General features: G+C 42.0%; 1 protein-coding gene across 1 annotated transcript; it reads right to left on the bottom strand.

Moving 5' to 3' along the window:
- Positions 1 to 27,917, bottom strand: ANXA5 (annexin A5). Its single transcript, XM_083174442.1, has 13 exons — positions 27,767 to 27,917; positions 26,896 to 26,929; positions 18,377 to 18,461; positions 15,618 to 15,712; positions 15,001 to 15,114; positions 14,025 to 14,115; positions 12,921 to 13,000; positions 8,973 to 9,029; positions 8,787 to 8,880; positions 7,468 to 7,563; positions 3,031 to 3,089; positions 2,676 to 2,798; positions 1 to 583 (listed from the first exon to the last, which is right to left on the bottom strand). The coding sequence occupies exons 2-13, from the start codon at positions 26,902 to 26,904 to the stop codon at positions 521 to 523; spliced, it is 966 nt and encodes a 321-aa protein (XP_083030568.1). The 5' UTR covers positions 26,905 to 26,929; positions 27,767 to 27,917; the 3' UTR covers positions 1 to 520.

The following is a 27,917-nucleotide window of genomic DNA, read 5'->3' as shown; positions in this document are numbered from 1 at the left end:
TAATGTGAAATACCAAAGTTTATTTCTTGCGAAGTAAGGATGCTTACAACATTACTTACATTATTACATTATTTCACAGACCATTACTAGACAGTATTTTGTTTGTGCAAATGCCAACATTACCTAGATTATCTTATACTGCATGTAGTAAATGGTAGGTACAAAACTACACAATATTCTCAGTCAAAAGACAAATACAGGCAATGGAAAAATAAAGTAGAGATTATAGAGTGATTGACTCGGAGAGTCTGAAATGGCAGCTACTGGTTTCAATTTCAGTACAAGGATAAGAAAACACGGTACATACAGTATAAACACTGACTGTGCATTGGTCCAAATATATAATAGCACCAGCATTATGGTTGTAACCTACAAATTCTCTTAAGTGGACACAGTTCTATTTCTCATGAGCTGATCATGCACCATGTGAGTAACAAAGCAATTAGCATCTAGTAAAAATCGCTCTAGTAGGATATACAGACATTGCACAAAGCGGATCTACTACTTCTCAGCTGAAATGTTACTCATCGTCCCCTCCACACACAAGGAGGAGGGTATTCCTGTAGTCTCCCGATGTATCGCCCTGTGGAGAGGAAAACCACGGTAAGATACTCAGCATAAAAATTACAAAAAATAAATAAGTAATAATAATAATCTGTCCCTCGATGTTTGAAGACCTAGACTTGTGGAAACTTACGATAAAAATAGAAAATAGCAGGTTTTTAGGACATTCGGTACTTGTGTATTTTCACGGCGCCCATCGCATCGCAGACCATAAGGCATGCGATGTCCCGCGATGTTCCCCAATGTCATAAAATGTTAAAATTGTATATGGCATACGATGCGATTATAAATTGTATAAGCACCCTAATGGGTGCTTACAATGTTAAATGCACCCCCATGACACCCCCAGTATGAATGTGAACCCAAAGCATGGCGAGCGCAGCGGTACACGTCCTCCGATCTTTTCATACCCCCACTATACACGTCGGCGTGGAGTTGATTCTATATAGTGTGGCGAGCGCAGCGAGCCCCACATTACTTCACAGGTATACTCGTCCCCTCGCTGTGCTCGCCACACTATATAAAGTCAACTCCACGCCGACGTGGATAGTGGGGGTATGAAAAGGCGTACCGCCGCCTCTCGCAGGCTTGCTGCACTCGCCACGCTTCGGGTTCACGTTCATACTGGGGGGTGGGGTGTGGGGGTGCATTTAACATTGTTAGCACCCATTAGGGTGCTTATACAATTTAACATCGTATAGGGGCTTACATCGCATTGCATCGGGTGTATTGCATGCGATGGGATACAAAAAATCGTGAAAATTAATATCGGGGGCGCCGTGATAATACACAAGTACCGGACATTCTCTCCAAAAAGTAAATATCAAAACAAACATCTTGTACAACGGAGCTAGGTATGACAGGTGGATCTACAGGCCTACAATAGTTTGTAAAGGACCAGGGACACAAAAATGGTAGAGCTTTCCATTGTCAAAAAGGAAAGTGGTTCCACCATCATAGAACAGACATGCTAAATATGTATCCTAATCCAGCGGTGTCTGTGAAAATTCCAATGGCAATGCACAACAGTCAGCTGCCACCTCCTTTAATTCTGGGGACAAAAAACAAATACCTGATGTACAGGGCAATTCAAAAGTCGCAGTACACCCTTTCAAAAACTGCAGGAAATGTGAAAACTTGAATACTCCAGTATGGTTTGGGGGGGGGGGGGGGGGGGGGGGGAGAAAGTGGGCTATCTTTTAGGGTATGTACCGCACATGGGCCCCATCTTGAATCTAAGTAAATTTTCCCATTTCCTGCACAGTTTATGAAACAAAAGGGTGTACTGCGACTTTTGAATCACCCTGTACAGATAATGCCGTGTTCTCACTGCGAGTGAGAAATACACAGCTTTTCCCCGGCATGCCGCGCTGGACCCCCGTTCTCACTGCAAGGCAAATTCCCGGGTGAAGAAATTCTACCCGGGAAGTTGCCTTTTAACACGGGTTTTTGGCAGTGTGAATGGGTCAACCCGTGTCTGCATACCCGGATCTCAGACACGGGTAAAAAGAAGGGTTTTACCCGTGTCTGAGATGCAGGTATGCGACCCGTTCACACTGCCAAAAATCCCGCGTTAAAAAGGAAAATGCCGGGTCTATATGCTAGACCCGGGAATTTGGCTGCAGTAAGAAGGGGTTTAAGTCTTCTTAGAATGTTGCCACAATCGCAACCGCAGTTTTATAATGTAAGCTAGATTGCATGCATCCAATCTCTTGTGAAACCGTATGTCGCGATGCGTTAGCATTATGGTAACACTATAAAAAAGGAAACCACTGTACCAACTCTTGGGTCATATGAAAAACAGGGAGTCTACGGAATATGGAAAAATAAGAGATAGATCATGTTCTAGATCTCATTATCTTGATATATACACATGAAGAGCCAAAATACCATAGATACTCGAGTATAAGCCTACTTTTTCAGAACATTTTTTATGCTGAAAAAGCCCCCCTCGGCTTATACTCCAGTGAGGGTCCCACGCGAGTCAATAAGTTTTCCCAGTTTTTTTTGTTGTAAAATTAGGTGCCTCGGCTTATATTCGGGTCGACTTATACTCGAGTATATACTGTATTTCTTTTGTGAGATATGGAGAATGAATTCATCTATTTTACCTTAATTGCTTGGAGCAAAGATTTCCCATAATTCTTTCGGTATTCTTTCCTTATTTCAAGCAAATCGATTTCACTCCGGGAAACCATGACTCTTACAAGAGTGCAATCATCAGTGCCAGCTCCCTGTACATGAAGTTAAGAGAACAGCGCTGAGTAGGCCACAATAACTTTAGGAATAGATAGCACAATTATACTAAGCAAACTGATCACTTAACATACATTAAGTGGCCCTTGTTGTGCTGCCCTGACTGCATATAATACCATGGGGTAGATTTATCCAGGCCTGGAATAGGATATTGTAATCTATAAATATCAAAGTTGCTCTGACACACACACACGCTGAAGGCTTACTTACTTTCATGGCGTGGTACAGCGTTTCTGCAAAATATCCAGGAACACTTCTAACACTCTTCACTAAAAAAAAAAAAAACATTTTTGAAAGCCAAGTCTGTAACGCGTGTGTGTGCGTATATATGGGTGGGCGGGAGGACAATACCCAAATATGTTATAATGAAATCCACTTTAGGATGGCTAGTTTCTCAAAAAAACAATCTGATTGTTCCATGTGGGAGAGCTACATAAATGGTTTTAAAGATTGAATTATACACCTTATTTATGCTTTCGTATATAGTAACAATCAATGGAGACAGAGAAACATTAAGTTATTCTTTATTAAAAAAAAAAAAAAAAAAAAAAAAAAAACACGATATACATTACATCGTTCTATATTTCTACAATACGTTATTTTCTCCTAAACACTCAATATATTCTTAAAACAAATGTACATTTCCTGTATGTTTTTGTAAGTGCTTCATAAAAAAAAAAATTTGGAAAAAAAAAAAAAATTCTGACCTGTATGCATTTTGTTATACATTGGGCTCAATGATACTAGTTTATACACACATTGCCCTCCAGCTGTTGTGAAAGTACACATTCCAGCATGCCTTGCCATATGCTGCCACCTGCACACTTGTGATGCAGCCCACACACGCACCGATTCCAGCGTGCGTTGTGGGCTTAACTAGCACACAGCATCATATGCCTTGTGCATACGATGTGCATGCGATGCGATGCTGTGCTAGAAAAAGCTAGTACAAAAAGTATGTGCAGCACATACTTTTTGTACTGTACGATGAGGCGCCGCGGGAGCACGCACCCCATCGCACCGCCGGCATCGGCGCATGTGTGGGCTGCATGAGATATTGCATGCAATCATTCAATTTCGACCACATCTGGCTGATAAATCGAATGATTGTATGCATTTTTGAAGGGGACATTTGACGCCATGCACGCCGGTCGAATGTTGGGTCTCAAGATCTTATGTGTTGCAAATATTTATTTAGCGAATTGCAGGAGCAATCGCATGTGGTTTTTAACCACATGCGATGCTCAAAAGCAATCCACTGGTGGGAGGTGACTTTTTCATTGACTTGGGATTGGGGAGAGGGGGCCGGAGGGACCGCTGGCGGCGTGGGAGACTGCAGCGTTATGTAGCGCTAGCGGGCGGCCGAGGTCAGTCAGCGGTGGCAGCAGCAGAAGTGTTTAAAACACTGAGATAGCTCAGCCAGAGGGCTGCCCAGTGTTTTAAACAATTCTGCCGCCACCGCTGACTGACCCCAGCTAGCACTTGTTGCGCTACATAACGCTGCCCTCCCTCTTCGAGCCCGATGTGCCATCTCAAGATGGCATGCGACATCGGGTGCTGCAAAGGGGACACTTTAGCACCACAAGATGCGATCGGGTTCAATGGATATTGCACTGTGATGTCGCATCGAATCTAATTACACAAGTGTATGGGCAGCAATAGTTTTAGCATTCCCTAATAGCAAAACTGTGGCAAGGCATGATGATCCACTCTCCCTTGGCTGTTGTCACATGCCCAGTCCTCAAATCTGAAGTCCCACTATTTGATCATTTACTTCTGGCTTCCACTTTTTATTAAGGATAGGAAACAGTTAAGGAGGTCCCTCAACCTTCAGTACTTCTACTCTTTACCTCTAGTTGGGAGTTTACATTTCACAAATGGCAAAACCTTGCAACCATTTATGGCTTGGAGATCTTCTGGTAGTCCAAGTCTACGAAACCTCCAAAACATCTCCTATGTCCCGCTCACTGACAGAAAAATATAAACACTTTCCACAACACAGGTTCTTTTATTTCCAGGCTACCTAATATTTAAGATCGGTTTTCTCAAAATGACACTGTCAAAATTTTATAAACCTTTGATTCATTTCTCCATTATTTATGCTTTTATATGCCCAAAAATGTATCCAGCAACCAAACTTCTTGAGCTGGCTACATGGGCTTTGCAAATCCCTTCTCTGCCTTTGAATACCATTTTAAATACCTTCCAATTTAAACCCTTAAAAAAAAAAAGGAGATTACTAAACAGAGATTATGTATAGCACCAAAACAAAGCCACCCGATGGGCATCTGAGGGGGCAGCGTGTTCATTGTGTTTGGAATGGTCTTCATCCTTATGCCACCATAGGACTTAGGCTAACCTCTTTGTTGCACTGCACCTTGGGCTCTTTCTGGTTATTTAGATGATCAACTGGATTTCCCCAAAAATGACAGAAAGACTCGTACGCTTCAGGACTCAGCAACCACTGTCTCTATGGCAACCTCTAGATTGCTCTATTTACTATGGATTGCCTAGAGATCATACAGATGGAGCCTCTCATTATGCCTGCCAGTGCTGGCCAGGGGCATGGCTGGTGGATGGGGACTTGCTTGCACGTCCCATTGCCGAGAATGGGGTGCACAAGAGTTTTATGCGCCCCATTCTGGCAGATTGGGCCACGCAAACTGGCGATCATCTGTAAGAGGCTATATAGTCAAACACTTTCACCCCACTCACACGCTCTGCACAAATTACATTTGCCCCACCTGCAGTACAGCATGGTTTTGTCCATCTGCAAATATTGCAGCCTTGCTAACAGGTCTGAATCAGTGCAGTGCTTTCAATCCACCTCATGGTACTCCTATCAACCTTTAGGTCATCAATGCCCTATTTTTCTTTAATCCTGTGCCCTTTTTCCCCCCTCCACTCTTGGTTGCAGGCAGGTAATTATTGTTCGATATGTTAAATTATGATTTTATTTCTCTGTTTTACATTTGAAAATGGTCATAATTTTACTAGTTCTATTGAAGAATCAGCATTTATATTTGTAGGTTGATTTTTGTGTACGGCATAACAAATCTTTTACCTTTTTGCCCTGAAAGGGTTGCACATACTTCTTCACATTTATTAGTTATACTATGGTGCTTGACACCGCCGTAAAAACCCGGGTTTTTCCCCCTCATGGACCCGGGTCAGCGGCGGTGTAAATGGGATTAACCAGAGTCCCTGTACAAGTGACTTCTACCCAGGTCCTGACCAGAGTAGAACACAGGCAGGACCTGCGTAGTGGGCAGTGTAAACGGGTATGCCGGTTCATCAAACTTGGCTCTCGTTACAGAAATGGGGGAATCTCCAGACCGCAGCACCCTGCAGTCAACAAAGGTTGGACGGTGGGCGCACAGCACCTCCGCTCCCGTCTGCTATACTGTGCAGACAGCAGTAGAGGCAGGGAGGAGTTGAATGTATGCTTGTTTGCGGGATCCATTTACCTCTACGGCTAGGGGGGGGGGGGGGTGTGCACGGAGGCTGGGAGAAGCCAAGCAGCTTACCTTGGCGCGGAAGTCCGGCGATCGGTGGAGATTATGTAATCTCCAAGCTCCACCCACGTTTACACTGTGGGTCGGCATCAAATGGATGAAAATCCCAGATCCGACCTGGCTTGGAACGGTGTTCAAAATACCGGATCCAGGATTTCAGTGTAAAAGGGGTATAAGAGGTTCAATGAAGATGTCAAGTACTGTACTTACAGTACATACACCATTAAAATCATCTCTCTAATTGAGAAGGGTAGCACCATTCTCTACATCATAAAGGCTAAAATAATATTGGGAGACCTTGTGGGACCTATTTAAAAAGAACACATAGGCAAATGATGGGGGGGGGGGGGGGGTCTGGTTGCACAGAAACCCCCCTCCTCTGGGCAAGTGCCTTAAATTATAACAATGGCACTGGTACATAATATGATCAATAGAGATCAGCTGCCACCACATCATGTAGTGTAAGGGACAGAGCAGAGCTGCTGCACATACCTAGTGTACCGGCATCTTCTACCACATTTACTGTATGTGTGGATCTAAACCCTCAATCACAATAGACAAGAGAGTAGCTACCAGGAGGAAGAGACAGGAGCCTTAACATGAGGTGGGAGAATGTGAGCTTAGAAAGTGCAGTACTGGTTCTATAATGTTTGTGTGTTTATTTATTATGGCATGTTTAACCTTTTCCTGACCACTTATTTAAATTTTTGAAACAGCCTGTACTATAGACCATCTGTACTGTTAAATATTAATACTGTATTCCATACTCTATCCAGTGTATAAAACTACTCGTTTTCAGGGCTGTTCCAGCCCCCCAGTTCTTACTCCAATCTGCTACACAGTGGGATATTTATTACATTTGGAAACCCCTCTAAAAATCCTGCGTATGCCACTGGAGCCTAAACCAAGTCTCCTTTAAAATATATATAATTATACTTTGCAATACTTCATGACAGAATCTACACATTACAGAATGAGCCTTTATTCTAGACTGTTACCTGGAAGGATTTAACACGATAACGAGAAAAACGAAAAGCAATCGAAGAACGTGACTTTGCAGAATCAATCATTTTTAAACATGCACAAATTTATTAAATTTACCACTTAAAAAAGGAAGAAGTCGGTTTCATACCTATTGCAAGAAGTAGCTTTTCTAGGTGACCAGATGTTTCCCGGTCAATACTCTCTTCCACCTGATATCCAGAGATTGTCATATACTTATCAAACACTGTAAAACAGACAGAGGTTAGTAATAGCTACAGATAACCCCACATCTTAGTACATGTCCCATTTTGTATCTGGTCAAAAAAAAAAATTATATATGTATTCTAGATCCCAATGACTTGGCTGGGAATGCAATAGGACCAGAAATAAACCTGCTACAAGACTAGGGAATCAATCATAATGGGCTACTCCTCTGAATAATACTCAGACTATTCCATTCTTGGAGGGGCAAAGAGGGGGTGGGTGATTAACCCCTTAAACAGTATACCTGGAAATCTTCTGGCCTGAGCTGTGCTGCTGGCACAGGATAGTCCAGATTTCCAGGCAATACCATTTTCTGATCCCTTGGAGAGCTGAACATGGCAGCTTGGTAGTCCGTATAATGCATTATACACTTAAGCCTGCCACCGGGACTCCTATTGGCCAAGGGTGGGCTTAACTGTATAATGCATTATACTGAATCCTGGGTGCAGGAGGGTAGCCGAGAATCAGTGGTAATTCTGGCAATCGATGCAGGAGTTCCCCTGATATCCCGACCAGTGTTCCCTCTAAGCTGTGCGCTCGCGCACACAACTCGACGAGTGTGCGCACAGACATGACAACAGGTCGGACTTCCAAGAGGAAGTCACTGCCAATCCCAAGCCAGTGCACTACAGCGGCGGATTTCACCTGGGGGGGTGGGGCTGCAGCCCATGGGTGAAACCCGCCACTGAGTTTTACTGGTGCTTAAAAAAAACAACACACCTTTAAAAAAGGAAGAAATGTGAGCAGCACACAAGTGAAGAGCAGAGCACTGCTTTTAAAAAGATTAACACAAAAAAAAAAATTCTGAATTTGTTCAACAAGCCAGCAAAATGGGTATTCCTTCTGTGGTCCGATGATTCACCAGCGGAAATTTTTTCCATATCTTATGGGTGAGGTTTGTGTGGACATTTAACTCATAGGGAAATAACCATTGCTTAAAGTGACTCATTTATAGAAATGTCTTAAAATTAATATGCTTCTTACACACTTATGAGAAGGACTGGGGAAGATTGGAACATACAATTTATTTTTAAACATGCGCTTGTTGTTGTCCATAGGTAAAATCTTCCACTGATTAGGAGCTAAAGGGTACTACTTTATCTATTTATGATTTGATAAATACACGCACCCCTCTTAATGTCCACACTAGTGCCCAGTTTCAGAAGACCATTTTAATGAATGTAGTAACTAAGAATTATTTACCTTTTCTCAGGTGAGGAACGCTGCGTGTTCCTAAAATAGTGATGAATTTCTCTTCATCTGTGCCCCACTTCAGCTCCCCAGCTTTAAATATGTCCTGTTAGAATGAGAAGAAAATCATAAAGCTAAGCAGCTTCACAGAACCATCTGTCTCTTTGTACCAAGAAAACAGAAAAGCATTACACGGACCTGGGCATCCTGATCAACAATTGAATCGTCCACTTTGGAGTCCGGGTCTCTGTTAGCCTAAAGGAAAAGCAGTACATGATTAAACTACACAATATTATTTAATGTGGTTAGAAAAAAAAAAAAAAAAAATGGAAAGGGAGGTGATGACAGTCACACCAATGCCCTGGAGCTATAAATAAATTATATTTAAAATAAGCAAGGAAAACTACATGTGCAGCAAGCAGCCAGCTTGTAAAGGGTGAAGAAAGCACAATTGGATAACAGTCACAGTGCTGACACCTATAGATAAATGTATTAATTATATAGTGTAACAAATGGTCCACCTTTATATAAACACATATACATATTATAATGAAACATCTGAAAGAAAGCTGGCGTCTCAGCTATTTGAACAAATTTAATCTTTATAAACAGAGCAGTAGCCGATTTGGGGGGGGGGGGGGGGGGGCGTGCCGGGCCCTATTGAGCTGCCGTCGCTTGGAATAATGCATGGACAGCTGGATAGAGAGCGGGGACCAGCCTGGCTGTATCCTGAGCACTGCTCAGCAGGTCCCCCTTTTCCGGAGCAAGCACAACTACATCCTTCACTTTTGATGCCAAGTTGGGCCTGTGTACTTTAAATGCCAGGGCCTATTTTTAATCCCATCCCTGCCTTCTCTCCACTCACCATATATTTAGATTTTCAATGACCCTGCTGATGCTATTTTTAGAAAGATTCAAATTGTTCAAAATAGCTGAGACACCAGCTTTCTTTCAAATAATTGGTTTCATTATAATATGTGATTCTTGTATGTGTATTTTGTTGTTTTTTCCATTTTTATGTGTTTATAAAGGATTTTGATATTCTACCAGATTGAGGGCTAGCGTCTCTTAACTTCAAAAGGTGATAAAATGGAGTGATAAACAGCCATCCAATCAGCTCCTACCTGCCATGTCACAGACTGTTTGAAAAATGTCAGACAGGAGCTGATTGGCTGGCTGTTTATCGCTCTCCATTTTATCACTTTTGAAGCTTAGAGAATCTGGCCCGGAGTCCTGTGTCATTATTGAAAAGTTGGACCTTTGATAATTAATACAATTTAACTATATGTGCAAGTGTCAGTGCTGTGACTTATCTAATAATTACAAAAAAAAAATAATAATAATAATAATAATAATAATAATAATAATAATAATAATAATAATATGCAGGCAAGTGATAACTCAACTGCTCTGGAAATGATCCGCTGTATTTATTTGCGGATGCTTTCATTATTTGCTCAGCCACTTTCCAAAACAACCAAATCGGTTTAAATGTCAAGCAAAAACATAACTGGATATTGAAACCATTTAAAAAAGATAAACTGCAAATTACATTGTGTACTGGAAGTGTATTACATTTAGCACTTCAGGGATTTAAAGTGGAACGTCCTGTTTTTAATACTGAACTAGATCACAATCTCACCGAGAATTTTGACATTTACCTCTTTCAGTAAATACACTCATGAAGATAATTGCTCTTGACAAATTGACATTACTGTATACTTTAATTCTTTAGTGTCAGAATGTTAAGTATTTAACCACTTGAGTGGTATGCCCGGAAGTTTTCCAGTCGCAGCTATGCTGCCGCAGAAAATTTCCAGGCATACCACTATGCAGTAGGTGCCTCCAGCGGAGCACCACCTCTAGGGCCACCCCCTGTCACCCCCCTGCCGCCATTCGCCCTTTACAGCAGTGACGTAGGCGGCACACTCGGGAGCGCTCAGGCGCCGCCTCGAACATCCCAGAGCCTGCTGCCTGTGGTCAATGCTGACTGACTGGCGTCTGGGGAGCCTTCATATGTTCTGTGGTGGGTTTTGCTCAGGTAGGTTTGTCCTGCCCCAGCAAAACCCACCACTCAAGGGGCTAACCTGCAGCAGAGACCTATAGGGAAATATTCTCCCCCGCTTCTTACCAGTATACCAAGATGACCCAGTTCATACAGTGTTTCAGAGATTCTACAGCGAGAACAGTATGTGTGGTTACTCAGTTCTGCTTTTATGCCAACAGCCATTAAGAAGGAAGTAGCCAATATGGTATTGTGCATAGACAATACTGCAGTGAAAACATTGGCCAATTTGGGGAAGGGGAGTTGAGCAACACTAAATACTCAGGTCAAACACAATTGAACTTTCACCACCATGAGTCAGAAGACATCCTATAGAAAAGTATTAAATAATTACAGTACAAACAGCTGTTCTACAAATACCTTCAGCTGGAATTATATGTATGGTAGGGGAATCTAGGAGGCGCAGCCTGATTTAGACATAATGGGATCCTAGGCAAGATAACGATGGGGGGGGGGGACCCCTTCCCTCAAACAATTTATAGCACTTTATTTTTGCTGCTTATTGCAGCCAGCATCGATAGAGTACCTTGAGTCATACAGTGTCTACCGATAAATGCTCAGTTACATAAAACATCAGTGTTGCTTACAAATCTGAATTGAGCTCTAGGACTTTTGGAAGCTTAATACCAGCGTTGTCACATTTAAAGTAAACGGACTGCACAAATACAGTGGATGAGACCATTGTGTGCCAAATTATATTTAATCATATCAAAAGCACAACAAAAGGAACTTTGGGAATGCATTGGATGGTCAGGACATCTTTAAAAGGGACCCTTGGGTATGTTAGCTGCTGGTTTCTTAAGCGTGATATTCAATGCCGCTGGTGAGGGGGTTTCTGAGGCAAGGGTGGCTTGTTTTTGGAGAGGATTTCCGAAAACAAGCCATCCTCGCCTTTTAACCCGCTCGCCCTATTCTATGTTACGGGGGAATCCTCGCCGTCAGAGGATGGAGAGGATTCCCCCGAACAGCAAGGCCGCTGCATATAACAGCAACCCTCACCGTTTTGACAACAGCACTCACATTTTCAACCTCACTGAAAAAAAAACAGCGAGTTGATAATGGCGAGTGCAGGGTGGGACAGGGCCAGTTGAATACTGACCCGCGGGCTGTGACCGCAAGCTTTTGGCACTGCTCTCCATCACAGCTCACCAAAGGTCATTGAATATACCCCTGGAGGGAGGCTAGCCTATGAAAGTAAATAAATGGGAATATTTTATTCATTACAGTGGTGCATGCAGGGTGGATTTGAGTATCCAGAAAGCCACTCCTGATAAATATTAAAAAAAATAAATAAAAAAAATCTAAACATTTTTTATCTAAATTACCCCCTTGCAGCAGATCACATAATATTGACACTTCCCTAACAATAGCGGCGTTATGCCAGAGGGGCCTAGATTCTATAGGTGATTCACCCACCGCCTTGCACTCTCTCTGCAGTCAGAAATTAAAGGTGATTTGCTGAGTAGAGCTGTTTGGAAGAGGGGCTAATAGGGGAAAAGAGAGGGCTGTCATTAAGAGGCCAGAGCCCAAGGAGGAGCCTAACTATGACTGCTGAGTAGGCTGGCATAAAGGCAGTGGGTGAGGAAGTGTAAAGAAAGCAAGGCTTGTGGATATAGCATTTTCTTTAAGGCCATACCCCTTGTTGTGAGAAGACACCCACATTCTCAGGAGGGTGTGCAAAACAGTCCCCTCCCCTTGCCATGGTACTCATTTTGTTCTCGATATGCCAAGTAATACACTGCATGTGCAGAATGTCATTTCCATCTGCCACCTAAGTCCCCTCTCCCCATTAGGCAGAGCCAGTTGTAGATTTTTTATTTTTTCTTAAACCCACGCAAACTATAATACTTTTTGCTAGAATTACTGTGCCAGGGCCAAAACAGAGCTGAACTAGTTCCATCTCACCAATAGGAGATGCACCCTGCCCCACACACACACACACACACACACACACTAACCCTTCTTGCACCCCATTTTTCCCTGTATAAGCTGTACATCGATAGGATGGATTATACAAATACACTTACACACACACACACACACACACACACACACACTTGATTGTACATCATTTTTCTCACCTGGACAAGAACCACCAGCATTCTTTGGAAGTACCCAGATGTATCTCCTGTGATGTCATCTTCCAATTCAGAGCCATACTCTACAGAAAAACAGTATAGGAGGAACTTCGTATCAAAATTCCTATTACATTTAAAATATTGTAATATTAAATCAATTTAAAAACATTGTTTATCACTGGTAGACTTATATCCATGTTTTATTACATATCAGTGAACTCCTACAATCAGCTGAAGATATCAATTGCTTCATGCAGTGAGACTAGAGATATGCATATAGCAGCTATGCTGTGTTACCTTATGTACATACAATATAATTTGTACATACAATATCAATTTATCATCTCATTATACATACTTGAATATTTTTTTTGTGTGATTTTAAAGTTTTGTTCTGGCAATACAAAACCATTAGATACATACACACCATAATATAATACCCTTAAAGAGCCATGTACTGTAGGGTAGGTTTGATGTTTACCACTGTAATTTAATACAGATTGGATTAAGTGCACCAATAGTCCAACACACAAACATTCTCTCAATACAAAACCAATTTGAACCCATGAAAAATCAAACCTAGTCTATTCAGGTGATCCCCCTCCCCTTGAGTATGTGTGCTGAATCCACATACAAACAGTTAACCTGGTTTAAGATGCCCCTGAATGACCGCAACCTGGCTTGGACTAGGGATGGCCATCGACTATTCAAAATCAAACCATTGTTTATTGTCATTATTGAATACTTTTGCCAACGATGGTGAGGGCAGTGGGGGGTTAGAACCAGTTTCCCTCCATCGATGGCAGAGCAGAAACAGTCTTTTTCTTCCAAGGTATCGGGACAGAGGCCCCCGACACTCTGTCCCGATTGGCCTACAAGCCACTCAGTTAAAGACAATGGATGACTATCGATGCTCATCCATCACATAGTATAGCTGGTTGCTGTATCACCATCGATGGCAGCCATTGATCGTGACTGCACCAATGGCCATCCCTAGCTTGGACAATGATATCTACCGTATGATATGTGCATTACTTTTCCAAGCTGCATATTTACTTAAATAGATATAATCAGGTGAAATAAATATATATCCCCCCCCCCATATACCTTCCCTGTAGACATTTTTTATATGATTGATCTCAGCTGCCGTTCTAGAAGCAAGAATTTCGATGAGCACATTCTCACAAGTGCCAGCACCCTAGAAAACAAAAACAATTAATCTAGCTCTGTAGAACATGGCACTCTTTACTTAACCCTTTAAGTGCCAAGTGAAGTTGTCAAAATACAGTAAGTATGAAGTTTTGCCAAACATTTTTATTCATCATCATGACCTGTAATGTTTACCTTCTATAGGAAAGATTTTTAATTTACAACATTTATATAACAAAATGTGTTTTTTATTCATTTTCTCTAAAATGCCAGTGTTACTCACACACAAACATCTCATATAGTTATGAAGAAATCATTTAAAAAATGACTGGGTGCACCAAAAAGTGACAAGTGTGATCTAAAGTATTTCTTTAGTTGAAAATCTGGGGAGTATAATCTTATGGCTATACGGTGATGCAAAAACCATATAGCTATACATGAGATACCACAATCCATTATATAATTTTTGATAAAGCATTTGTCTAGCATTTTTATCTAAAAGTTTTAAGGGCCAGAGGATTTCCCTGCTGTATCAACTTTGACCGGTAATTGCTGCTATATTAGCAATTCACATTCCCAGGCATGTTCTCCCTCAGATGCAGCATGGCCACCATTAATGAGGATGTCGCTAGTCTGTACACACAGGATGAAGGAACGATGCATGGGAGCACGCATAGTGAACAATATTGCATGTACATACTAGAAAAGTAATAATAATAATAATAACACTCAGAAAGGTCCTATGCTCTCAGTCTTGTCTAGTGTGTATGGGTCTTAAGTTAACCCAGGGGTTAAAATCAATTGTAGAAAAAATAAAAAAGCTCTACAATCCTTTTGATGATAAAAAAAAAAAAAAAAACCACACACACTTTAATATTAAGTATCTCCAGATTTTCCATTATTTTTGATTGTGATAATTAACTACAGTACATACCTTGACAGCATGTTTTAGTTCATATGCATCATACAAACGTGATGGGGTCATCAGTGCCACAATAACATTCTCTAGTTTACCGGAAAGCTCAGATTTCAGATCATCAACAAGATCCTATTCATAACAAAGTTTAGTTGAAGTTAGTAATTTTGCTCATTGTTGCAAAAAGTACCATTGGGACTGGAAATGGTCAGGAAAAAAAAAAAACATTGATACATAGAACAGAACTGTTTTTGAGAAGTTTTGTATTGAGGCAATGCGGAGTGAGATAAAGTCAGCAGTAAACACATCCATACATTAACATGATTAGATACATTTGTGACTACTGTACTGTATTTACCCGTGCAGAGTACATAATTTGACATAAAATGTTTTAATTAGAAAAGACAGTGTGCATCCATAATGACACTCTTCTTTCTCTCGGTGAACCAGAAGTATGTAGGGTATGCTGAAGCAGCACCAGAGTATTCATTTTGTATTATTACATACACCGCAATCTGGGTCTCTCTGAAATGTAACGATTTTAGGACTACTGTAACATTTTTCTTTATTTATAGTACCACATATGTAAGATCTGGTTTTGAATGCATTTGTAGAGCAGTTACTGTCATCCTTACCCTGCCAAATAAGGTCTTAAATGCAAGAGCAATTTGCTGGCGCTGAGCATTGCTTCTTGCCGTAAGAATCTTCATAATAGTGTCTTCATCAGTACCTGAGTTTAGATGTCAAAATAGAGAAGACCGTGAGTTAAAAAGGTGGTCAAAAGAATTGTTACAATTTAAACAGCATGCTACACTTCAAATTGACTAAAGGGCAGCCAATAACTGATTTGTATTTAATAAGGTTTTTTTTTTAAAACATTGCATGGAATTATTTCTAGCCATGTCTAATAATTGCCACTATAACAGCACACGCAATAGTAATGGCTAGCAATAACTAAAGACAGAATATACTCATTCCTAACCCCCATACCTTGCCGCCTAAACCTAACCATGCCATAGCCGCCCTAAACCCTCCGTTCCCAGCTAAACCTTAAACCACCCAGCATACTTCCAACCAGCATTCCGGCAGTTCCGTATTCTGGTACTGGTCTCCTGGCATTAGTCCGGATTCCAGTGTCTGTATTATGAATGCTGGGATCCTGACTGGTGGCATACTAAACTCATCCCCCCCTACAGCATACACCATCAAAAACCTCTCACCACAAGGTTAGGTTTCACTGCCAGTCTCTAAAAAAGTCATAAGTGCAATGAAAACAGCTTGCATTACCCTTAGTGTTGGAGTCCCGGAGTGCAAGGCTTAATACATACATAAACAGGGTATCTCCTTTAGTATATCCTGCCAAAAGTCTGAGTGGCACTTATTAATTGCATAGTGTATTTTCATTAGCCTCTACTGTGCATAGCATGCGAGAGGGCTAGGGCCGGTGTAATTGCAAAGATGCATGACTTCCAAACAAAATCAGCTATACAGTAGTAGCAGGGTGGCAACTTTTAGCCTGGGGGGCCAGTCCAGAGCACTGGCCCATACGTAACAGCGCATTGTTAAATTTAGGTTTTGCGGTTTAAAAATATATAAAAAAAAAAAAAAAATATATATATATATATATATATATATATATATATATATATATATATATATATATATATATATATATATATATATATATATATATATATATATATATAATAGGACACCACAGGCTACTCCCCTGTATAATATCAGGACACCACAGGCTACTCCCCATGTATAATATCAGGACACCACAGGCTACTCCCCGTCTTATAATAATAACAGGACAACAGAGGCTGCTCCCCCTGTATAATATTAGGACACCACAGGCTACTCCCCGTCTTATAATAACAACAGGACAACACAGGCTGCTCCCCTGTATAATAGTACCCCCACAGGCTGCTCCTCCTGTATAATGGGACCCCCACAGGCTGCTACTCCTGTATAATAAAAGTACACCACAGGCTGCTCCCCCTGTCTTATAATCATAACAGGACCCCACAGGCTTCTACCCCTGTATAATAATAACGGGACCCCCACAGGCTGCTCCCCTGTATAATAATAACGGGACCCCCACAGGCTGCTCCCCCTGTATATAAAGGGACCCTCACAGGCTGCTCCCCCTGTATATAAAGGGACCCTCACAGGCTGCTCCCCCTGTGTAATAACAGGACCCCACAGGCTGCTCCCCCTGTGTAATAACAGGACCCCACAGGCTGCTCCCCCTGTATTATATTAATAACAACAACAACAGGACCCCCACAGGCTGCTCCCCTTGTATAATAATAATGGGACCCCCCACAGGCTGCTCCCCCTGTATATTAATAATGGGACCCCCACAGGCTGCTCCCCCTTAAAATATTAACTGGACCCCCACAGGCTGCTCCCCCCTGTATAATAACTGAACCTTACAGGCTGCTCAGCCTGTACAGTCCCACTCCCTCTTACCTTGATGCCAGACAGTGAGGCAGGCTGCAGCATAGGGAAGAAAGTGTAACGCACAGGCAGGAAGTAGGTGGAACATACAGAGTCTCTGTAGTGGCCTCCTGCACTAGACATGTCCTCAGTGCAGGAGGCCGGCGGCCATGTTTATGGAGACCACTCGGAAACTGGTCAGTCTGGCTGCAGCAGCCTCAGAACAATGACGGCCCGCATTTAAAACGATTCAGCGGCCCGGGGGGCACATGGCACCCTGCCCCCCAGCCCAGCCCGCCCCTGAGTAGTAGCATAGGACTTTCCATCACTGTTGGCATCAGAACAGTGACTGCATTAATTGCCACTCAGAATCCAGTTCTCAGCGCTCAGGTGTATGTACAAAACAAACTAGAAGTTAAAGTAATTGCTCTCTTCATTCAAAAGATCCATCCAGTATTGTGCTTTATAATACACACACAGTAAAAAGGGTGTACACCCTGTGCGACCCTGGCTAATGGAAGACATATTTACCATGCGACTTGGCTAACTGCACTTGCAATTTTGACTTTGCAATTCATCCTACAGGAGTCAACAATAAGACTCCTGCCCAGTCTACTTAGCCATGCTATACCGACCTCGCAGGGTCACACATTATTGCATGCAGAGATTTCTAAGCAATTTTGAATATATAGTCCAAAGAAAAAAAAAAAAAAAAAAAAAAAAAAAAAAAAAAAAAAACACATCAATAGCCAAAACTAGCCTTAAGAAACGCAAATGTTACAGCTTCAGATAAAAATAGGTACATATCTTGGGAGAATTTTCTGAACATAGAACACACTTTAGATAATTTAACAGCAAGTGCAGTCAAGTAATGTAATTAAAGCGAGTGTAAATGATAAGGAGATCATGCCATCTGAAAGACGACCACCTACAGCTGGGCAACACATACCAAGACCCTTCATTGCTTTCCGGAGTGCTTCTGCATCGTCATTGGCTTTAAATCCAGGGAAATCATTTATGGTTCCTCTTGTATACTAAAATGGAAGAGACAATTAGAGGCTAGACAGTTTTGGTGAACTGGATCTTATAAAGGACAGAACATGTTTAATCTTCCACATTTTTTTTTGGGTGTCCATTTGTAGATTTCAGCACATGGACCCCAAGTTAGCATCCCTCACATGGCTCATGATTTTCAAGAGTCGCACAGGCGGCATAACACACCTCAGGCATCCGATATCTTAACGACACATTTTATTGCAGATTGCATCACAGTTAGCATTCTGTTACACTGAATATTGAACCTCTAGGCATTGTGAAGTTAGATTATGCATGATTACTTTACCAGCTCATTTTCTTGAGTAGAACCCAAATAGGACATTGGGTAACCCACCTCATAGCCTAATCGCTCATAATGGTGTATTGCAAATGACAGTAAACAATTACAGTTTAATGGAAAAAATCTCAAGCCACAGAAGTAAACATTCATTTAGACCATTTAATTGCTATGTGTTTGTAATAGAACACTTAAATATTTATGATAAAAAAAAAAAAAAAAATAAACCATAAAGCAAATGGTGTGATGGCTAAAGAACCTTTCAAAATAAATCTAAAAAAAAAAAAAAAAAAAAGTTATTTTAATTATGTATTTTTTACTGCACTATTGCTGAACATTATCAATGATGGGGGTGCCTTCTATCGCTTACAAAAAAAAATAAATGAAAAAAGTAATCTATAGCTTGATTCAATGTAGGGTCACAACTTGGGCTGGCTCGACAGCCGTGATCCTGTCCCGTTCTCGGTCTGCTTGACTGAGATTAAGAGGCTGGGGACTTGACAATTCCCGGCAGAACGTGCCTGGCTGCTCGTGAAGTCGGGCACATTCTGTCGAGATCCATGTTCAATGCGATCAAGGAAGACAGCATTGAAAAAGGGCCATCGGTAATGGTGGTGGGAGATTGAATATCCCCCTTGAATGCAATAATCTATAGCCATCGTATGCATTATGCAGTTTTACAAATAAGGAAAGCAGAAAAACACAATTGCCCTGGGGTGAGCAAGATGTATGGTTATACATCAAACCAACATTACACGCATGATCAGCCATATGGTACATTTTTTTTATCTATTTTTACATGACTGGGTGAACAGATCTTATCGTCTGTATTCATCAAAGTGTAGTTGGCAATTATCCCTGTTTTACACTACCAGTAATACATTTGATGATTTGTCACCGTAAATAATTTGCTAATTGTCTGAAAGTGAAAAAAAATATTGAATTTGGACTGCACTGAAAAACAAGTGTAGAACAATTATGTTGAGCGAGCCGACAATAATGAGATAAATAGGTGTGATTGCACAGTATGTAATATAGCAAGTGTAAAACTATGGTCTCTGTAATAAGGCATTTCATTGTATTATCCCTTGCGCTGATGGCATAGTGTAACCTTGGCAGGAGAAAAAAAAAAAAAAAAAAAATCGGTCTCCAGTTTATAGACCATACACTTTGTTATATATTTATATTAAACAGTGGAGAATAAAAATGGCAAGCACAACGAGCCATGTGAGAGGACGAGTTATACTTCTACGATGCCCGTCGTCCATGTTTAGGTCAACCATTTATACCATAACCAGGAAGATAGAATAGGAAGACCTATAAAACTTATGCGACTTTCAGACAGAATAACCCCGGTTTTCCCCCCCCCTGGATCCAAAAATTCAGGTAGGACAAAAAAAAAAAAAAAAAAAAATATAAAAAGGACCCCCTCTCACACAGCACATTTAACCAGGGAATATCCCGGGTTGACCCCCCCTTCACACAGAACCCTACAAAATACTGTTGATCATCAGAAATGTTTTTTTTAAATTTTAGAAATAGTTATTTAATTGGAATATAACCTGTGGTAATTCATTTTTTTTTCCCCCTTTTTAAATCTGAGCACATTACCCTTACATTCTGCATGCAGCATCTCTCTGCTATTTGTCACTTGGCATGTTTCCACTGCTCTGCATATTAACACCATAAAGGAGCAAACAAGTGACCGTGGAAGATATAAAGGAGGGATTACTATAGCAGGAGCCTCTCGTCTTCTCAGTACCTCCCATGACAGTATCACTAGCAGACTACTATGCTGCTTGATTTACAGCCAGAAAAATAAAGCATTATACTGTCAGGCAGTCGGAACTAATCCAGTCTTTCAATGCTCTGTGATCTCTCCTACGGACCACTTGAACCAAGGATAAGGCAGATGTAAGTGCACCCTAAAAATGGCTATTTGCAAGACCCGAAATATAGGGCAGTACATAGATCTGCAACCACAGATACATGCAACTCAGCATACTTGCAAATATTCACATGTAGTGCAAGTATCATTGCGACAACTTGCGTACAGACTGGAGTTACCCAGTGTGTTATGACTGTTCTACAGGTAAGTTTAACAAATTGTTTCTTACAGCATGCATTCTCCCCATTATCACAAAGTGGTAACTAAACGGCTCCATACACAGGTGCAATTTGACCAGTTTTCAATGGATCAGGCCGATATATCTGTTAAAAATAGGCCAAATCTGTTTGACACCTGATGCGATGCGCGTTCCCGTGCGCATCGGAGCCTACAGAATCACATGTGAGCAAATAAGATGTCAGATTGGATGCACCAGTAAAATATCGCGGAAGCTTTTCAGTATGGCACCCTATCCATAGGTGTGTGCTAGCCTCCTATAGTGCCATAATACATATAGGAAGATAAGAAGGCTGTGCTATTTCACAGGGCACATGGCCAACATGTAGGCATAACTGCTTGCTAGGGGTACCTAGGGAGACACCCTGCTACTAGAGACTCCAGGTAGTAACATTTATTGCCCTGTCAATTCTGTGACATTATGTGCGCCAAGAGGCTTTGGCCGAGGATGCATATGCACACGGCATACTTGCCTACTTTTGAAAACTAGTTTCAGGGAGATTATAGTTGGTAGTAGAATTTTGCACAGCACCCCACTGAGGGTGTGTGTCATGCTCCCCCCAAAGGGCGTGTCTAGTCCCATATATGGAGAGATTATGAAAAGAGATACTGCTACATTTGAGAGGATTCTTGTAAAATGACTTATATCTAAATGTAGATGAGCCCCAAAGCAGTTAGTAAGAGTTGCTATACTTGGTAAAGTGCTGAGGAATGGTGCTGATGATGCAATGTAAATGTCTCTGTCTCGCATTCCTTTTTTCCCCCAAAATGTAACAGTGTAATGTGGGCCAGGTGAAATGAGGGAGATTGGTAGACTAATGAGGGAGAGAGGGAGATTGCTGCTATTTCAGGGAGTCTCCCGCAGAATGCAGGAGGGTAGGCAGTTATGGCACACGGCTATACAAATGCACATAAATAAGTGATTGTTAATATAGAGCAGGTTCACCGGCTGCACAGGGCAACACACACACACACACACACACACACCATTCCAATCTGTGGTATGTTTTATGCCGCACTGCACAATATCCCTGTTTGCTGTACATTCGCATGCAATAACGTGTGATATTCATGGCAGTGTTGAGGCCCGTACATACTATGCAATACAGGCAGATGATATGCACATGCTTTCCTGCTTTTGTGAATGCGGGAGATGCAGATGCTGGGAAGAGGGTGCAGAGGGTGAGTCACCAAGCCCCACCACCTTTAAAAAAATAAAATAAAATCCTGTGGCTCTGCAGGAAGGGGGTGGTGCTAAAATGCTGCAATTTGCATAATTTTAGCCCTGCCCCCTCTCCAGAGACCTGCGGATTCCAGCATTGTGCTGGAGACTTGCTCACCTTGCCTATGTCATTTAGGACTAGGAATATCATTCAGTGTAAACAGACGTTAAAAATAAATTTTTCATGAAACAAGATCAATGGCAGAGCAAACAATGTATTGCAGAGTATGTATGCAGCTTTAAAGGGGTATAAATGGGTAACCGATTTCCTAGAGCTGGGACTCAGGTTAGATGATGTGGTTATTGTCAAACCCCAGCAGAAGAGTGCATGGGAACTGGTATGAAAAGGGGACAATCACTGTTGTCAATTTGGTATTAGCAAGTATGATGTTTAGCTAGCTGCACACATCTGCCAGGGATACGGTCATTTGGTTTACAACAACTAGGTCAAAAAGCATTGGGGGGTCGACGGAGCAAAGTTAACACAGGTCTAGGTAGACACAAGCATTAGGTCGACATTGGCAAGGTCGACAGTTTTTCACTGTTTTTTGAGCTGACAGGCGGTATTTCATGCCCTACCATCCACTAGGGCAGGGCTGGGCAACACCGGCCCTCCAGATGTTAGTGAACTACACATCCCAGGATGCTTTGCATTAGTTTTGCTATGTGGCCATGCTGAAACTGATGCAAGGCATGCTGGGATGTGTAGATCATCAACATCTGGAGGGCCGGTGTTGCCCAGCCCTGCACTAGGGTATGTTGGGAGAATAAAATAGTGTGCTGAGCGTAGTGAGGCACCAAGCACAAAGCATGGCGAGCGCAGTGAGGACACGGTGCACTTTAACCTGTGTCAACATTTGGGTAAAAAAAAAAAAAAAAAAAAAAAAACAGTGAAAACCCCATATTGACCTTTTGACTGTCGACCTTATGCTTGCGTCAACCTAATGACCCTGTCGACCTTGCTGCATGTCGACCAACAGTTCACATTTTCTAGATCACCTAGCTGGGGCACAGGTGCACTCATTACTGACTGACATTATAAATGATCCACAGGTGGAGCTGATTACTTATGATTCTGTGAGGAGAACTGGAAAATGTTAACTGTTGGTAGCTCTCGAGGACTGGAGTTGGCTACCCCAGTTGTAGACAAAATGATCCACACCCATCTGCCAAAAGGCCTACAGTGAAGAGTTATGCTGGGTACACCCAAAACGATTTGGATTGTATGCAAATCGTGCGATACGATTTGCATACGATCCAATCCCATCTGTATTCAGATGAATGGATCTAAAGGGGTGTACACACAGAGCAAATTTGTGCTATTTTCTAAGCAATCTGACTAGATTGCTTAGAAAGTAAGCACAGATCTCTCCGTGTGTATGCTCCGAGAGATTAAATATCTCTTGCTAACTTAGTCAGTGCATGCAGTCACAATCTAGTCAGATTGCTTAGCAAATTACTGCAAATCTCTCTGTGTGTACAGAATGAGAGATACTGATCACAATCTCTCATTCTGAACCATTACCCTGACTTTTTTTGCTTAAGCAAAATTGCTTAGCAAAATCACTTAGCACAAATCTCTGCATGTGTATGTGCTCCCCATGGGAGATCTTGACACCAGCAAAATTGCTTAGCAAAATAGCTTAGCAAAATTGCTTAGCACAGATCTCTACTTGTGTATGCCCCTTTATACAGATCCAACCAAATTATTTTGACCCAATCTGCATCCAATCGGTCTGAATTGGATCCAGATTGATGGAATTGTGCCCAAATAGTTTTGGTGTGTACTCAGCATAAGTGGAGGGGGGACAAAAATGTTTTATTTGTTTTAGTTCTCAAGCTTATAAAAACAATGAATATAGAGTTAACTGTCTAAACGCTAATCAAAGTGCTTTGTAGATGCATTGAATAAGCTACATAACAAACACAACATTTGCATATACTGTATAAACAAAGTGATCCTTTAACCCCTTACCGACGCAGCATGTTTTTGCCTTCCTGACAGAGCCCTTTTTTTCAAATCTGACATGTATCACTTAAGTGGGGATAACTTTTTTTTGCTTTTACTTATCCCAGTGATTTTGAGATTGTTTTCTCGTGACACATTGTACTTTAAATTAGTGGTAAATTTTGGTCGATAAGTTTTTTTTTTTTTGTGAAAAATACCAAAATGTCGTAAAAAAATTGAACATTTTGCTATTTGCAAAATGTAAAATTTTCTGCTTGTGAGACAAATAATCATACCACTCAAAATAGTTAACTAAACTAACATAAACCATATCTAAACTTTATTACTACATCATTATTTCAACCTCCTTTAATTTTTTTGGACACTAGGGGGCAGCAGAGTCTAAATTTTACACATCACACAGTAAACGCTGCTTTTGGCTGTTCACGTTTGAACAGCCAATCGCAGCGATCGCCTATGGCGGGGGGCATCGCTGCCCCCCCTGGGCAATGAGGGAAGATGTCTGCTGTCAGGGACAGCAGACATCGTCCCTCTGTCACCGCGTCTATAGATGCGGTGACACTTCAAAGGCATGACGTACATTTATGCCATGTGTCGGGAAGTACATCCCGGCCATGATGTAAATGTACGTCAAATGTCGGGAAGGGGTTAAGTTGAATGAGCAAATGCCATTTAATATAACTGTTCTAAGACCCATGGGTGGGACTAGAATGTGTTGGTCCTTGTAATGCCATTTGGAGGATATTGCTGCCAAGTGACTTGCCTCTCAATTTAAATCTAATAATGTAGGTGTCATCATGTAGCATACTAATATGCAATTATAACATATAGCTAGGGACCACAAGGAACAGAGATGCCTTGCAAATTCTTTTCAGTGTGCCGAGGTAATATTTCTCCTGGTCTAAAATTGACCTCTTCCTTTCATCACCTGCAAAGTACCATTAAATTGATTGAGCAACCAGCAGTGAGACAGTGGCGTATTAATTTTGCTCCCCAGCCAAATAACTTTATGCCCCCTCCCCACAGGGGACAAGGTGTCAAACAAGGGAGGAGGGGTGGTGTCACACAAAAAGGAGGAGGCTAGGTGGGTCAAGAGGTTTCACACACATTGGTTACAGTTAGAGGGGTACAGGGCTCCATATGCCCTTACCAATCAGGGGGGGGAGCTTCAAGAAATGGATCCAGCCACAGGATGACGGGGAGACAGCCGGCAGGGGGATTCAGGCTGAACATAGCAGCACTGCAGCAGTGTCATCCCTGTGCGGGAGGCAGGCCCAGCACTGCTTCTTTCCCCTCATGGTGCGGGCGGCTGGAGGAGGAGGGAGGCGCCTGGACTGCTAGGTGGGGGGAGAGGGTGACACAACATCGGCGGTGTCTGGCAGGGTGGGGGGAGGGAGATGCACATCTCAGCGTCTGGCGGGGTAGAGTAGCACAGGGCACACATCTCAGCATCGGGGGGGGGGGGAGCGGCGCAGTGCGCACATCTAGTCTCAGCATCTGGCAGGAGAGAGCAGCGCAGGAAGCACATTTCCGGCATCTGCTCCGGCGCCCATGTAGCACCTCCCCCGCTAGGGCTGCAGAACCCTAGTTACGCCACTGCAAAGAGGGCGGCACGCAGTGTCACTGCCTCAGGTGCCCCCAGCCTCAGTTCCATGATGTAAGACACACAAGCATACCTCCCAATTTAGGTATTTTAAAATCGGGGCTTGTCATGCCAGGAGATGCAGTCATCCTGATAAAGTGGCAGAGATTAGGGGCGGGCAGAGTGGCATGGTCTAGCGCTGCTCACGGCAGCTCTTCAACGATCACTGGCTGCTCTGCAGAGCAGTGATTATTGTATACAATAATTTTTGTACTAGATCTCATCACCGAGACGCGATGCAATGAGATTGTATACAATAATTGTAACATGTATGGGCACCTTAAGGCCCCAAGAAGCATCATAGAACTACCCTGCTATGGCTCTAGTTTCATTTCTGGGTCACAGGGTACGCAGAATTATGCTGGGTACACACTAGAATGATTTGGCCTCAATTCCGATACAATCTCGACCGATTGTATGTAAATTGGGCATGTTTTAGATCAGATTCAATGCGCGTCCCTGCTGGTTGTTCTGCAGATCCTACCTGCTGCAGTCAGGATTTGAAAATGACCCCTTCCACTGGTATCAGATGCAGATCACGTGCTCCAGCAGATTATGCGACCATCGTATGGTCATCTCACGATCATTCTTGTGTGTTCCCTACATTACAATAACTCCTTGGTACGCTCGTAGAAAATCCAAATAAAAAAAGGTTGTGCCGCTTTAATTGCGTTTATTAACATAATGCCATTCCTGTGGTAAGCTCAGAAGCCGGCATTTCCCTAGCAGTATTTGTTTAGGAGATCAGTACAACAGGACAGTCTCAGCAGCTGCTGTGTGGCTAAACACTACAAAGCACTGACAGGGTTACTAATCACAATCATAGATGCTGCTTGCTCACATGACCAGTGACATGGCATATACACAGCCTCCTTTTAGTATTTGGGTGGGTTCACTAGTAGAGAAGAGAAGGAAAACAATTCTGGGACTACATCAGAAACAGAACTGCACACATCAATGTTATGTATTGCTGTCTGGAGAGATAGCAAGCTGTACACTACATACATGACGATACTGTGGTTTTGATATGAAAAAGAAAATGCAAATAAAGCAATTCTAGAAAGGTTAGGGGAAGAAAGCAGAAAATAAGTTTGAGGGTTACTGGTCAGATAAAAGAATACGCACGCCGTATAAATGCACATCTGCTTACTGGAAAACTACAAATTGAGAGACTCACCTTTGCCATATTGCTATTGGGTAGATGTCAAGGGCTGCAAAAAGACAGATGCCAGGTTAGGTGCACAAAAAAATAAAAAATACTCAGACTATTGTTTAAGTCAAGGCCATGGCTATTCGCCAAAGCTTTCAGACACAAGGTCGCAGGAAGACAATAAGCAATATTGCAGAGCAGCACCTTCAACAGGAAAGCTTCTCGCATGGTGCCAGAACACAAAAACCTATTCCAACAACTACAGTATAAGGCACAGGCGGTGCCCACCCAACAGGTAGACATTATGCAAATTAGGAAACCGCCCTACTGTAGTATTGTGTTCAAGGGCAGCCCGATAGCTACATTTAAACATTACAGCAATAGAACCCTTTCAGCCTGAGCACTCAACAACTACAACACTGGCTGTAATATGCTCACTCTGGCAAAGGAGCCTGTGATGTGTGCATCTCAGTGCCAGCTCCAAGCCTGATGCCAACTTAAATACTGGACTTTTTTTTTTTTTTTTTTTAATATATATATTTATTTTAGCTTACAAGATATGAAGAGAACTACAGAACATACATTTAATATCTGTGGATTATAGGAACATCTATACTCCCAGTCACATTAAAGTTACTCCCAGTATTGCTAAAGTTTGAAAGGGATACACTGGGTGTATTCACTACTTTTTTTTTTTTTTTTTATATATATCAACTAAGCACAAACAATATCAGTGTTACTTGCAAAATAAATGATCATTGCCAGTCATAAGTTCTCTCACTTCTAATAGATACAACCTTGTTTTTTTAACCAAACACAGTAATGCACAAATACACTACCACCTCCATCCCTCTTGCAGCCTTATACAGGTAGAACACACAGGTGTAGAGTACCTTACCTGACCTGTTGGTTATCACACAGTGATAAGCAGAAAGAAGCAGCTGCTCTGTTAGGCCTACACACAGGGAGTCTCACACACACACAGAGCTCAGTGTAGCTGTAAAGTGAGAGCGTGCTGACACACCCAAGACCACTAGTACTGCCCTCTT

This window comes from Crinia signifera, chromosome 1 (genome assembly GCF_055691185.1).
Source record: "Crinia signifera chromosome 1, ASM5569118v1, whole genome shotgun sequence".
In the NCBI taxonomy this organism is placed as follows: domain Eukaryota; kingdom Metazoa; phylum Chordata; class Amphibia; order Anura; family Myobatrachidae; genus Crinia; species Crinia signifera.
The sequence above is the reverse complement of the archived record's forward strand: the minus strand, read 5'-3'. Positions and strand labels throughout refer to the sequence as shown.

What these genes read in the sequence shown, in the direction of transcription:
- ANXA5 (XM_083174442.1), bottom strand. An exon ending in CGTTCCTCACCTGAGAAAAG is followed by an intron (nt 7,564 to 8,786) that starts GTAAATAATTCT and finishes TCTGTTTTACAG; the next exon opens with TGTTTGATAAGTATATGACA. An exon ending in AAAGCTACTTCTTGCAATAG is followed by an intron (nt 3,090 to 7,467) that starts GTATGAAACCGA and finishes TTTTTTTTTTAG; the next exon opens with TGAAGAGTGTTAGAAGTGTT.